Raw genomic sequence first — 11,522 nt, 5'->3', positions numbered from 1 at the left:
AGTTGAATCCCCGGTTCCGCAAAAAAATTAAAAAATAAAAAATAAATTAGAAAAAAAATAAAAAGGACTGGGAGGGGTGTAGCTCAATATGAAGACTCTGGATTCAATTCCTAGAACTGTGAACAAAATACATACACATGTAACAAAAATACTAGTTAGTTGAGGGGTAAGCAAAGACTCTCAGTCATCAAGTCCTGTGCATTCTATTAATTTCTCTTAAATTCTACATCCCTGTAAATTGCTTTCTTTTCTGGCAGTGCTAGAGATCAAACTCAGCATCAGGCAAGCTAGCCAATTGCTTCTCATCTCTGTCCCTGTTTCTCTATAGCTGCTATCTCAAGCTTTTTTTTTTTTCTTCTTCTTTTTTAATGTATTTGGTACAGAGTCTCACTATGCAGCTCTGACTCTGTAGTGATCTTCCTGTGTTCAGCCTCCCCAGTGCTGGGATTACAGGTGTGCTCCACCACCCCGGTCACGATGGCCAGTTCAGTGTGCCCAGGGTCGGGACCAGCTGGTGCAGCTTATGGTGTCAAACTATTTTTATTACAGAATAATCATTTTAAAGCACAAATCTGATTGTAGAAATCTGGGTTTTTTTGAAACATACTGGGGGTTGAGCCCAGGGTCTAGCCCATGCTAGGCAAGTGTTCTACCCTTATCTATACCTTCCGCCCTTGAAAATGGAACTTCTGCTGACCCTTTATTAGTCCCCTGACAACAGAACTCCTTAACCTGGTTCATAAGACTGTACATCATCTAACATAGGGCTATTTCCTTCCGCTTCACCAATCTTTATTTTTCTGCAGGATGGGAGTAAACTTGCAGGTCTCACAATGAGAGCTCAGTACCTTAAACACTCTATATCACCCTTCTCCTTTGACTAAACATTTTTCCCCATGACTCTCCACCCAGCAAAAGCCTACTCTCCATGCCACACTCAGTTTAAACATCACTCCTCAGAGATGCCTCTCCCCACCAACATGCCTGATTTCTGTGTTGCCACATCACCCTATGCTTATCTCGTTTTAGTCCTTATCACACAATATTTTGATTATGAACCCAGCCAGTTTCTTCACTGGGGTCTACAATGTGTAGGGAGAAGGCTATGCTTGTTTGTCTGGTTGGGTTTTGTTTTGAGACAGGGTTTCATTAAGTAGCTCAGGCCAGCCTTGAACTTTTAGTGATTAACCTGCCTCAGCCTCCCAAGAGTGCTGAGATTATAGCTGTATACCACTGTAGGAGACTGCCATGTTGCTCTCTCCTGAGAAATGAGGCCCTTACCCTGACCTGTTGCTGGCTTCTCCCTATTTACTGAGATATGCATAACTGGCTATATTTACAGTAAAGGTGCCAGACTTGTAAACATCAAAACTATCTGTACACTGGTAAATGGAGGTCTCTCTGCCTGGTACCACTACAAAGTTTCTTTCCTCTATGCATTCTGTCACCACCCAATCCACCTCCCTGACTGACACCATGAGCTTTTGGAGATGAGGCCTTTTGCTTCACAGGTAATGTTGGGCCATGGGAGAGCTCCTCAACTGCAGAATATTTTCTCTTTGTCTCCCCTACACACACACTAGCGATGGAACTCAGGACCTTGTGCTTGCCAGGCAGGTACTTATGCTGCTGAGATAGCTCCCCAGCTTGCTTTTGCATCCCTGTGCCATATCCCCAGATAGGTTAGACTGATACCCTCATCAGGGGTTTTTATAACTCTGAACTTTTAGGCTGTGACCCTCATCAGGGATTCAGGTACACTACCACACCAGGCATGGTTCAGCAGTGCTGGGGACAAAACCCCCAGTGTTTCAATCATGCTAGGCAAGTGCTCTGGCACTGAGCTGTTGCCTATGTGGCACACTCCTGATGCTAAACATTTATTTATTTATTTATTTATTTATGTACGTACAGAGTCTACAGGGTCTCACTATGTAGACTGGGCTCGCGGTGATCTGCCTGTGTTCAGCCTCTCAAGAGCTGGGATTACAGGCATGCACCACCATGCCCAGTTTCAATATCAGTCTCAGCTTCTGGGGGGCAGGGAGATGCTGGCACAGCAAGCTGGAATCCCACTGTATCTGCCTAAGCAAGTGCTTTAATCTGCTGAGCAATTATTATGCCGGCTCCTAAACATGTATTTAATGAGTAAACAATAAATCAAAAATTTAGCAAGAGTTAGGCACAGTGGATTACTGTGAGTTCAAGGTGAACCTGGCCTACACACTGAGCCTGTGATTACTGCCTATAATCCCAGCACTAGGGAAGCTGAGGCAGAAGGTTGGCGAGGTGTCTGAGCCCAGCCTGGGCTACACAGTGAGTTAAAGGCCAGCCTGAACTACGTAGTGAGACCCTGGCTCAAACCAAGCCATCTATAATCCCAGTACTCAGGGGGATTTGTAGCCTTGGCTACAAAATAAATTCAAGGCCAGCCTGAACTGCATAGTTAGACCTTGTCTCAAAAAGATACTTGAGGGGCCGGGGAGATGGCTCAGTGGAATAAGCGCTTCCCTGGCAAGTGCAAGGGCCTGAGTTCAATCCCCGGTTCAGCAAAAAAAAGAAAAAAAAAGAAAAAAAAAAGACACTTGAGGGCTGGTGAGATGGCTCAGTGGTCTAAAGTACCTACTTAGAACAAGCTTAGCAAAGCACAGGGACCGCGGTTCAATCCCCCAGCACCACATGCCAGCCAGCCCAGCCCCAGGTGGACTGAGCTGGTCACACACACACACAAATAAATAAAGTTCTTAAAAAAAAAAAAAAAAAAAGGAGCCAGGGAGATTCCCTGGTTCAATCTCTGGTTCCGCCACAAAAAAGTCAAAAAGACACTTGAGGCCGGTGAGATAGCTCAGTCGAATATGTGCATGGCAAGCACAAGGGCCTGAGTTCAATCCCCGGTTCCCCCCTCCTTAAAAAAAAGAGACACAATCACTCCCTTCCCATTTAGCACGTACCAACCCTGTTGACACTAGGTTAGACATGCAACACAAAATGCTGACTATAGGGCTTAAAGTCTAACGGGAGAGTAAAAATAAGCAAACCAACGTGAAGTATATTTTTGCAATTGAAATACTTGGATATGCTCTAAGAAAACATTTACATTAAAGTACGTGCACATGTAGTGGTGCATGCCCGTAATTCTAGCATTCAGGTAGCTAGAACAGAAGGATCACTCCTCAATTCGGGGCCAGCCTGGTATACAGCGTGAATTGAAAATCAGCCTTAACCAAATACCAAGACCCTGTCTCAAAAAGCTAAGAAAACAAAACAAAAACCGGCTTAAAAGCCCGTAAAAAGGAGTAAGCGGAAGACTCTTAGAATAGCAGGTCCTTTCAATGTTTCTAGTCAATAACTCAGTATATATATCTATATACATTGAGTCACCTGACTACAAGGTGCTTTGTGTATCCTAGACGTGAATGGGGCTGCGAGATGTTTTCTACCGTAATCGGGTGCGTCGGGGAGATTTTCCGACCCTGACCCAAACACACACACACACGCACGCACGCACGCACGCACGCGCACGCACATTCGCCCCCGCCAAGGGCGCTCGCTTCTAGCTCCCCACAGCGTCCCCCCACTCGCCCACCTGGCCCCAAAGCCAGCACCCGGAGCGCCCCTGCACTCTCCGCCCCCTTCTTTGTCCCGGCTTTCTCCCTAGCCGGCTGCTTTTTGCCTCCTCCCCTCCTTCTTCCTGAGCCCCACTCTTGCCTCTGTGAAACCCCCATAAGTCGTCTGGTAGAACTCATCTTCCTCTTCTGCCTCCAGAAGCCCAGAAAGTCGGTTTCCAGCTGTCTTCCGGGGGGCCCGGCCCCCAGCCAAACTCATACCACCTACGAGGACTGCGCCGCAACCGGCCGCCCCCTCACCCAGTTTGATTCTAGGAATTCGGCGCTCGACATCACGACCTGCGAGCGGCCACTGACGGCGGAAGTCCGGCGTTTGCAGGCAGAAGCAGCCGAGCATCGAGGAGCTCCTAGTCCGGCCTTTAAATTTTACTTTTCAGCACAGTCGTCAGATCTGACTTGCTCAATGAGTTCTCCTCGGTGACACCAGGACCTTCACTATCCTAAGTCTAGAATTTAGCAGTCAACATATGTTTTAAAAAGAGGTCAGTCTCCCTGTGCGCCAATCCATTTTTGTTATTAAGATACTGAGGATCGAATCCAAGGGCTCTGTACCTTTGAGCCACCTGCTCCCGCCGCCCTCAGGGTCGCACGAAGCTGCTCAGGCCGGCTTCCTCTTCGCAGTCCTCCTGCCACAGCCTCTAGAGAGGCCCCTGTGCCCGACTGCAGTCCGTTTTTCTTTTTTCTTTTGGTGGAACCGGGGATTGAACTCAGACCCTTGTGCTTGCCAGGGAAGCGCTTACTCCACTGAGCCATTTCCCCGGCCCCTCCTTTTTCATTTTTTTAAAACCGGGAATAGAATTCAAGACCTTGCGCTTGGCAGGCAGGTGCTGCACGGCTAAGCTACATCCCCAGCCTCCGCAGTCCCTTTTAAAGTTGTACCAGTGGGAACCTTTCTAAAAACACAGACTTTGTCATCCTTACCTTCAAAAATGTTTAATGATGCCGGGCGTGGTGGTGCATGCCTATGATCCCACCACTGGAAGGCTGAAACAGTAGGATTTCTGCGAGTTTGAAAACAGCCTAGGCTACAAAGAGAGCTCTAGGCCAGCTTGAACCGCATAGGGAGACCCCGTCTCGAAAAGACAACACTAACCAAAAAAACTTTCATTGTTCCCCATCATCTACGGGATACTCAGGAAGCACAGCGTTTTGGTTAAGAACACAACCTAGAGCTCCTCAGTGTGCTGGCACCTGAGCTCTGTGATCTTGGGCTAGTACTTCTCTGGAATGCTTATTTTTTTATTTTTTATGTATTTAGTACAGGGTCTACAGTGTCTCACTACACAGATCGGACTGGTAGTGCTCCTCCTGTTTTCAGCCTCCCAAGCGCTGGGATTACAGGTGCGCACCACCATGCCCAGTATCAGTCGCCATTTCGGCGCACCCCAGGGGCGGGGCCGGCACAACATGTGGTGCTGGGGATCAAGCTTGGTCCCTGCGCTTTGCTTAAGCAGGCGCTTTAGTCCACTGAGCTATCTGGCTGGCCTTGGACTACTACTTCTCTAAATTCTAGTTTTTTTCCATTATTAAATAGAAGCAATCAGGGCTGGGGAGATGGCTCAGTAGAATAAGTGCTTCCCTGGCAAGTGCAAAGGCCTGAGTTCAATCTCCAGTTCCGGAAAAAAAATTAAAAAAAGCAATGATAATATTTATCTTTTAAAGATTGTTGATAATATTAAGAAATATCCTTGTGTACTGCTTAGCACAGTGTTTAGGTAGCACGTAGTAAGCATTTAGTGCATAACTATTAACATGACATTCAAGATCCTTCATAATTTAGCCGCTCCCTGCCTTTCCAGCCTCACCTCATGATACATCATCCTATTTCAGCATCATTCTCGTCGCCCAATTCTCTGTCATGCCTTTAGGTTTTTCCTTCTTCTTAGAACTTTACTTTCTGTCTGGCAAAATTCTAATTTTGTAGGAAGTGTTCCTAAACACTATTATTCTCTTTTCGGCGGTTTAAATAACCATGGGACTCAGACATCCTAGATTCTCTGGAGTAGTTCCAATTTCAAATAGCCTATTTTTTTTTGAGATTCTGTTGTTTTTTGTTTTTGTTTTTGTTTCGGAACCAAGGATTGAACTCAGGACCTTGTGCTTGCCACGGAAGCGCTTATTCTACTGAGCCATCTCCCCGGCCTTTGAGATTCTGTTCCCATAAATTCTTTTCTCTCTCTCTCTCTCTCTCTCTCTCTCTCTCTCTTTTGTGGTATCAGGGATCAAACTCAGGACCTTGCACTTGTGCACTTGCCAGGCAGGTGCTTATGCTGCTGAGCTATATCCCTAGCTCCTGTTTCCATAAATTCTTTTTTTTTTTAATATTTATTTATGTGTGTGTGTGTGTGTGTGTGTGTGTGTGTCCAGCTCAGCCCACCAGGGGGCGGGGCTGGCTGGCATGTGGTGCTGGGGATTGAACCGCGGTCCCTGTGCTTTTCTAAGCTTGTTCTAAGTACGTGCTTTAGACCACTGAGCCATCTCACCAGCCCCCTCCATAAATTCTTAAGACATAGTTGTTGGGTTGGGGAGTTAGCTTGGTGGTCTAAACATCTGCCTGGCAAGTCCAAGGTCTCAAGTTCCATCCCCAGTACTGTATGCCATGCTGGCCTCGAATCCCTGGGTGTATCATGCTGGCCCTGAAACTGGGAATGGTGGCACACATCTGTAATCCCAGCGCTGGGGAGGCCTTCCTTCCTGAAGTATGTATTGGTAAACTCCCTCTTGTATTTCCTTGGGAGCACTAAGCCAACATATCCTGCTCTGCCAATGCTTCCACACCCTGCCACGTCACACTACTTCTGCTATGCCAAGAATGTTACTAGGGAAGAGTGGCTCTATGACTCAGAGGGCACCTCAGGGATTGAGTAGGAGTGGCAGCACGAAAAAGATTAAGGGGTAAAAGATGGAAAATACTTGCTTCTTAAACATCCCTAATACCACTTTTTGAATTTTGCCCTCATCCATTCAAGTATTTAGAAGACATTTAGTTAACAGGAATTGGCACCTACTCTTCCCCAGGTATTATTCTTTTTTTTTTTTTAATGGAACCAGGGATTGAACTCAGGCCCTTGCACTTGCCAGGGAAGCGTTTATTCCACTGAGCCATCTCCCTGGTCCCCTCCCCAGGTATTATTCTATTTTTTTCCCCCAGGCATTATTCTAGATGCTTAAGATCTAAAAATGGAGGAGACACAATCTTTTCCCTGAAGAGTTTAGTCTTATGAGGCAAGCAGGCAAACAGACTAAAGACACAAGGTGGAAGGTGTAATAGTAGTCACTATTCTGGTATATAAGGTAGAAGCAAAGACCTTCCTGCAAAGCTACAAAACAGAGATTTCTTCTTTCAGGAAGGGTAAAATCAAATTTTCAGATAAGCTCATGGGGAGAAGATTCCTTATTTGACTGCTTTGGTCATCCTGGGATTTCTTAGACTAGTTTCAATTTTGAAATCAGAAACATCTTTCTCTCAACACTAGCTGATTTTTAAAGTTACTCAACTGGGGATATAGCTCAGTGGTACAGTGTCTACCTGGCAAGTTCAAGGTGCTGAATTTGATTCCTGGTACAAATAAACACATAAAATTCATTTAAAGTAACTCAGGAGGGCCAGGGATATAGCTTAGCGGCATAAGTGTCTGCCTGGCAAGCGTAAGGTCCCAAGTTCCATCCTTGGTACCAAAAAAAAAAAAAAAAAAAGTAAAAAGAAAAAAATTCAGGAAATGGTAGCAACTGCATGCTTTTTCTGGAAACAAGGATAATTTATTCAACAAATATTTACTTATTGAATACCTATGAGCCAAATCCTCGACCTATACTGTCTAGTTCCTGTACTGTTTGGTTGAATGGGGGTTATAGGGGCAGGGAACCAGGAAACGCTTAACACTACACTGTTTCATTGTTCTGGAATAACAAATGGTAATCCAAATGGGTGGAAGTTTGCCTACCTTCCTACCCAAAGGAGGCCAAATAATCCAGCAGGGGGCAGCAAGGAAACAGTTTGAGAGAGAGGCAGAAAGCTGAATAAAAGGGGGATGTTCTATAAACTCTCATGTTTTTGGTTTCCTTTGGAGGGCCTGGAAGACAGCTGGAAAGAGAGAAATCAAGCCACATTAGGGGTTACAAAGCCGAGAATTTCCCCAATTTTTCATTCACAAATGATTGTTCAACACCTACTCTGTACAGTGAGAAACTGAAGATATGAATGAAGCAAACGTCCTTGCTCTCCAGAAGCTTAATTTGTTCAAGATAGATCTTCATGGGCTGGGGAGATGGCTCAATAGAGTAAGTGCTTCCCTAGCAAGCGCAAGGGCCTGAGTTCAATCCCCAGTTCCACAAAAGAAAAAAAGAAAAAAGAAATAAATAAAAGGAATTTCTCCTGTGCATCTTCATGCCCTTTAAAGCACAGATAATTGATAGCTGGAGGTAAAAAAGTTTGTATTGTGTAAGGTTGTAAGGTTGTAATAAATGGTTTGAGTGCCTTTCGTAGTCCTTTTTCTCTTTTTCTTGTGGTGCTGAGAATAGACTCCAGAGGAGCTCATCATTGAGCTACAACCTCAGCTCTTTTGTTATTTTGAAAGTGTCTCACTAAGCTGTCCAGACTGGCTTCAATCATGTGATATTCCTCTCAGCCACTCAAGTTATATTATTATTATTATTATTTTATTATTTGCAGAACTGGGGATTGAATTTAGGCCCTTGCACTTGCCAGGGAAGCGCTTATTCTACTGAGCTATCTCCCTGCCTCCTCAAGTTATATCCTTATTATTTGTGCGTGCGTGTGTGCGTGTGTGTGGCTGGCCCAGCCCATCCTGGTAGCTGGACTGGCGCAGCCTGTGGTGCCCGCGACTGAACCCGCGGTCCCTGAGCACTTGCCTAAACAGGTGCTTTAGGCCGCTGAGCTATCTCACTGGGCCTCAGTAGTAGGTTTTACAGTGCTGCACCACTATGGTCTTTTGACAGGTCTTCATTGATTCACTTACCAAACATTTACCGATGCAGGGTGTGGTGGTAAAAATTCTAACGCCTGAAATTCTAACGTTCTGGAAGGCTGCGACAGAGAACTGCGAGTTCGAGCCAAGCCTGGGTAATTTAGGGAGACTCCCTGTGTCAAAAAATAAAAAAGGACTGGTGTTGTAGCTCAGTGAGAAGATCTGGGGTTTAATCACCAGTAATTAAAACAAAAACTCAAATCAAATATTTACTGGACTATGCCTACATATGTCTAGTATTGTGTTTGACACACTGAACCATCTCACCAGCCCCAAACAAACATCTATTTTTAATGTCATTCGCTGGAAGGTAAAACCGGAAAGAGGATGGGAAGAATTCTTGGCAGCATGTGATTTTTTATAGTATTCGCCTATGTAACGTCTCTTACTTGACACCAGAGCATTTTGTCCGGAAGTTTTTCCTGGTCTGAATTTGAGACCAGCCCCGGTACTCTTAACACGAACTCGGACTACGCAAAACTTAGTTTTTCCTAAGAGCAGAAACTAGGCTGACCTACCGAGCCACCGTAGAGGTAGTCCGAGGCCGCGGCTCACGGGTCTGCCGCGGGTGGATTCGCCGGCGCGTCAGACCCGCACCACGTGACCACCCGTTGCCTCCTGATTGGCTTCGTTGATCTTCCCTTCCCACTAGAGAGGATGGAACGCCGAGAAGGTCGGACGCATGCGCACTGTTGGATTTTCCTTGGCTACCCAGAGCCGAGCAGTAGGGTTGAGCGATAAACAGGCTGTGGCTAAGGACAGGGAGGAGGGGAAAAGGAGGAGAAGCCAGAGCAGGGGGAATGGGGGACAGCTTCTCCCGGACTGTTCGTGTCCCGGTTTTCTTTTAGGTGTGGTTTGGTCCGGACGCGGAGTCCCGGCCGCCCACTTGATCCTAGTCCCTTGTACAAGCGGAAAGTATCTCCGGTGGAAAGCGGTCAGAGTTGCGAAGGGGGTGCGAGACGGGAGTTATATATATATCCCCCCATGCCAGGCGAGTGGTGCAGCCCTGAGCTGGTCCGGCAGCCAGCCCGAAACGTCTGAGAGAGGCCCCGGAGGGGCGGAAAGGTGGCCCGCAGAACGTGGGCTCTGTCAAAAGACGTGGGGAAGATTCGATTCCGAGAAGAGGAAGAGCCCGACTGAAAGGGAGAGAGGCCGCTGAGGGGGAGGGGGCTGCCAAGATGGCGTCGGCCTCCTCTGGGCCGTCGGCGGTCGGATTTTCATCTTTGGATTCCGGGGTCCCGGGGTCGACCTCAGGTAAGCTAGGCAGGGCTAGGGTAGCGGGCTGGTGATGACTGACCGATAGGCGGAAGAAGGAGACCTGGGTGGGCACCTGTAGCCGGGAATGTGCGAGGGGTTCCGGCAGGGAGGACAGAGGGCTGTGCTTTCATATGGGTATTTCGGAGCGGGGAAGGGAGTGAGCAGAGGATGGGTTTGATTGAGAAAAGGATAGCTGTTGAAAGTGTTGTCTTCGAGGAAACCGGACTGAGGATTGTGAGGAGGAAGGGTTAGAGTAAAAGGAGGCTAGATAAGTAGAAACCACGAAGTGTGAAGCAGGTAGGATCAAGTTGACCGTGGAGTGATTTGGATGAAGATAGCTGAGAGATGATGGAAGTAAAAAGCACTGAAAAGTTCTGTGGCGCCTTTAATTGCTGAAGAGTCCGGGAACCGTAAATGTAGTTAGGAGTCGGGTTATTGGGGTGGTCTTTTCTCCGCAGAGGCTCCCCCGATGCGTCATTCCTTCTCATTCTCCCCCCCCCCCATCGCGAGGGGGCGCCGGAGCACTCACGCACTTTGTCAAAGTAACTCCTGGTGACACTCATCCTCTGGACTACCTAACTTGGCGAAAGAATGTAGATTTTTGTTTTTTGATTTTGTGGAGCTAGGTATTGAACCCAGATCTTCAGTCATGCTAGCCAAGCGCCTTATGGCGTTGAGCTACTTTCTCAGCCCGTAGGAGTGGAAGGTTGTGAAAAGAGCGTCAGGAATGTGCGAAATAAGGATCAAAAGATTTTTAAACGGAGAAGAAGCGGTGTAGTCTTGTGTTGGAGTAGAGCCTGAGGAAAATGATGTTTGGAGTTAGGCTTTAGAGGAAAGATAGGTGGCTGGTTGCTGTGAGAGCTGTAGGGCAGTATTGCCTAATAGGAAATAAACTGGAGGAATGCTTAGGAGGTGTCAGGGTATTGGAACTTGGAGAATGGAGACAGAATATAAGAGGCTCCAGGATGGTTAGAAACTAGTGAAGATTAAGGGAGGGCTTAGAAGGCTCACAAGAAAAGTAACAGATTGTGTGTGGGAGGGGAAATGTGTATATGGGGGGAGTGAATCAGAAACTGTTCTACAGCATCTGTCAGAAATGTCTGGTGTTCTGTGCCGGGTGTGGTGGTGCACGCCTGTAATCTCGGCACTTTGTAGGCTGAGGCAGGAGTATTGTGTTGAGTTGGAGGCCAGCTTGGCTACAGAGGAGTTCAAGGCCAACCTGAACAATACAGCGAGAGCCTGTCTCAAAAGCAAAACAGAAAAACAAAACAAAAAGACATGTCTGGTGTTCCACAGTGACTGTTGCCTCTACATCCAACAGGAGAGGCTACCTGATGCTGGATGCTTTGATTTTTTTTTTTTTTTTTTTTGGTCTTTGAGACAGAGTCTCACTATGAAATTCAGGCTGGCCTTGAGCTTACTAGTCAAGAACTCACCGTGATCCTTTTGCTTCAGCCTCTTGAGTGCTGGGATCATTGGCATGTGCCACCATTCCTGGCACTTTACTGGAAATTTTGACGTTTCTTTACATCTGGGGTTGCATTCTTTTTTTTTTAATTTTTAATTTTTATTTTTTTAATTTATTTATTTATTTTTTTTTCAGAACCAGGGATTGAACTCAGGCCTTTGCGCTTGCCAGGGAAGCACTTAT

The 11,522-nt window shown here is 46.6% G+C and overlaps 2 protein-coding genes across 4 annotated transcripts in view; one reads left to right on the top strand and one right to left on the bottom strand.

The window, feature by feature from the left end:
• Vps72 (vacuolar protein sorting 72 homolog) overlaps positions 1–3,903 on the bottom strand; it is a 16,563-nt gene extending 12,660 nt beyond the window's left edge. The window contains exon 1 of the mRNA XM_004632485.2: positions 3,709–3,903. Within this exon, the coding sequence (XP_004632542.1) occupies positions 3,709–3,825 (117 nt within the window). The 5' untranslated portion in view covers positions 3,826–3,903. The remainder of the gene's footprint in view (positions 1–3,708) is intronic.
• A 5,374-nt stretch (positions 3,904–9,277) lies between these two features.
• The window catches only part of Pip5k1a (phosphatidylinositol-4-phosphate 5-kinase type 1 alpha), a 60,427-nt gene continuing 58,182 nt past the window's right edge, over positions 9,278–11,522 (top strand). For all 3 annotated transcript variants that reach the window (XM_023716438.1, XM_023716439.1, XM_023716437.1), the window contains exon 1: positions 9,278–9,868. In XM_023716438.1, coding sequence (XP_023572206.1) covers positions 9,793–9,868 — 76 coding nt within the window. In that variant the 5' untranslated portion in view covers positions 9,278–9,792. The remainder of the gene's footprint in view (positions 9,869–11,522) is intronic.

Source organism: Octodon degus, unplaced genomic scaffold (genome assembly GCF_000260255.1).
Source record: "Octodon degus isolate 3935 unplaced genomic scaffold, OctDeg1.0 scaffold00048, whole genome shotgun sequence".
Taxonomy (NCBI): domain Eukaryota; kingdom Metazoa; phylum Chordata; class Mammalia; order Rodentia; family Octodontidae; genus Octodon; species Octodon degus.
The sequence above is the reverse complement of the archived record's forward strand: the minus strand, read 5'-3'. Positions and strand labels throughout refer to the sequence as shown.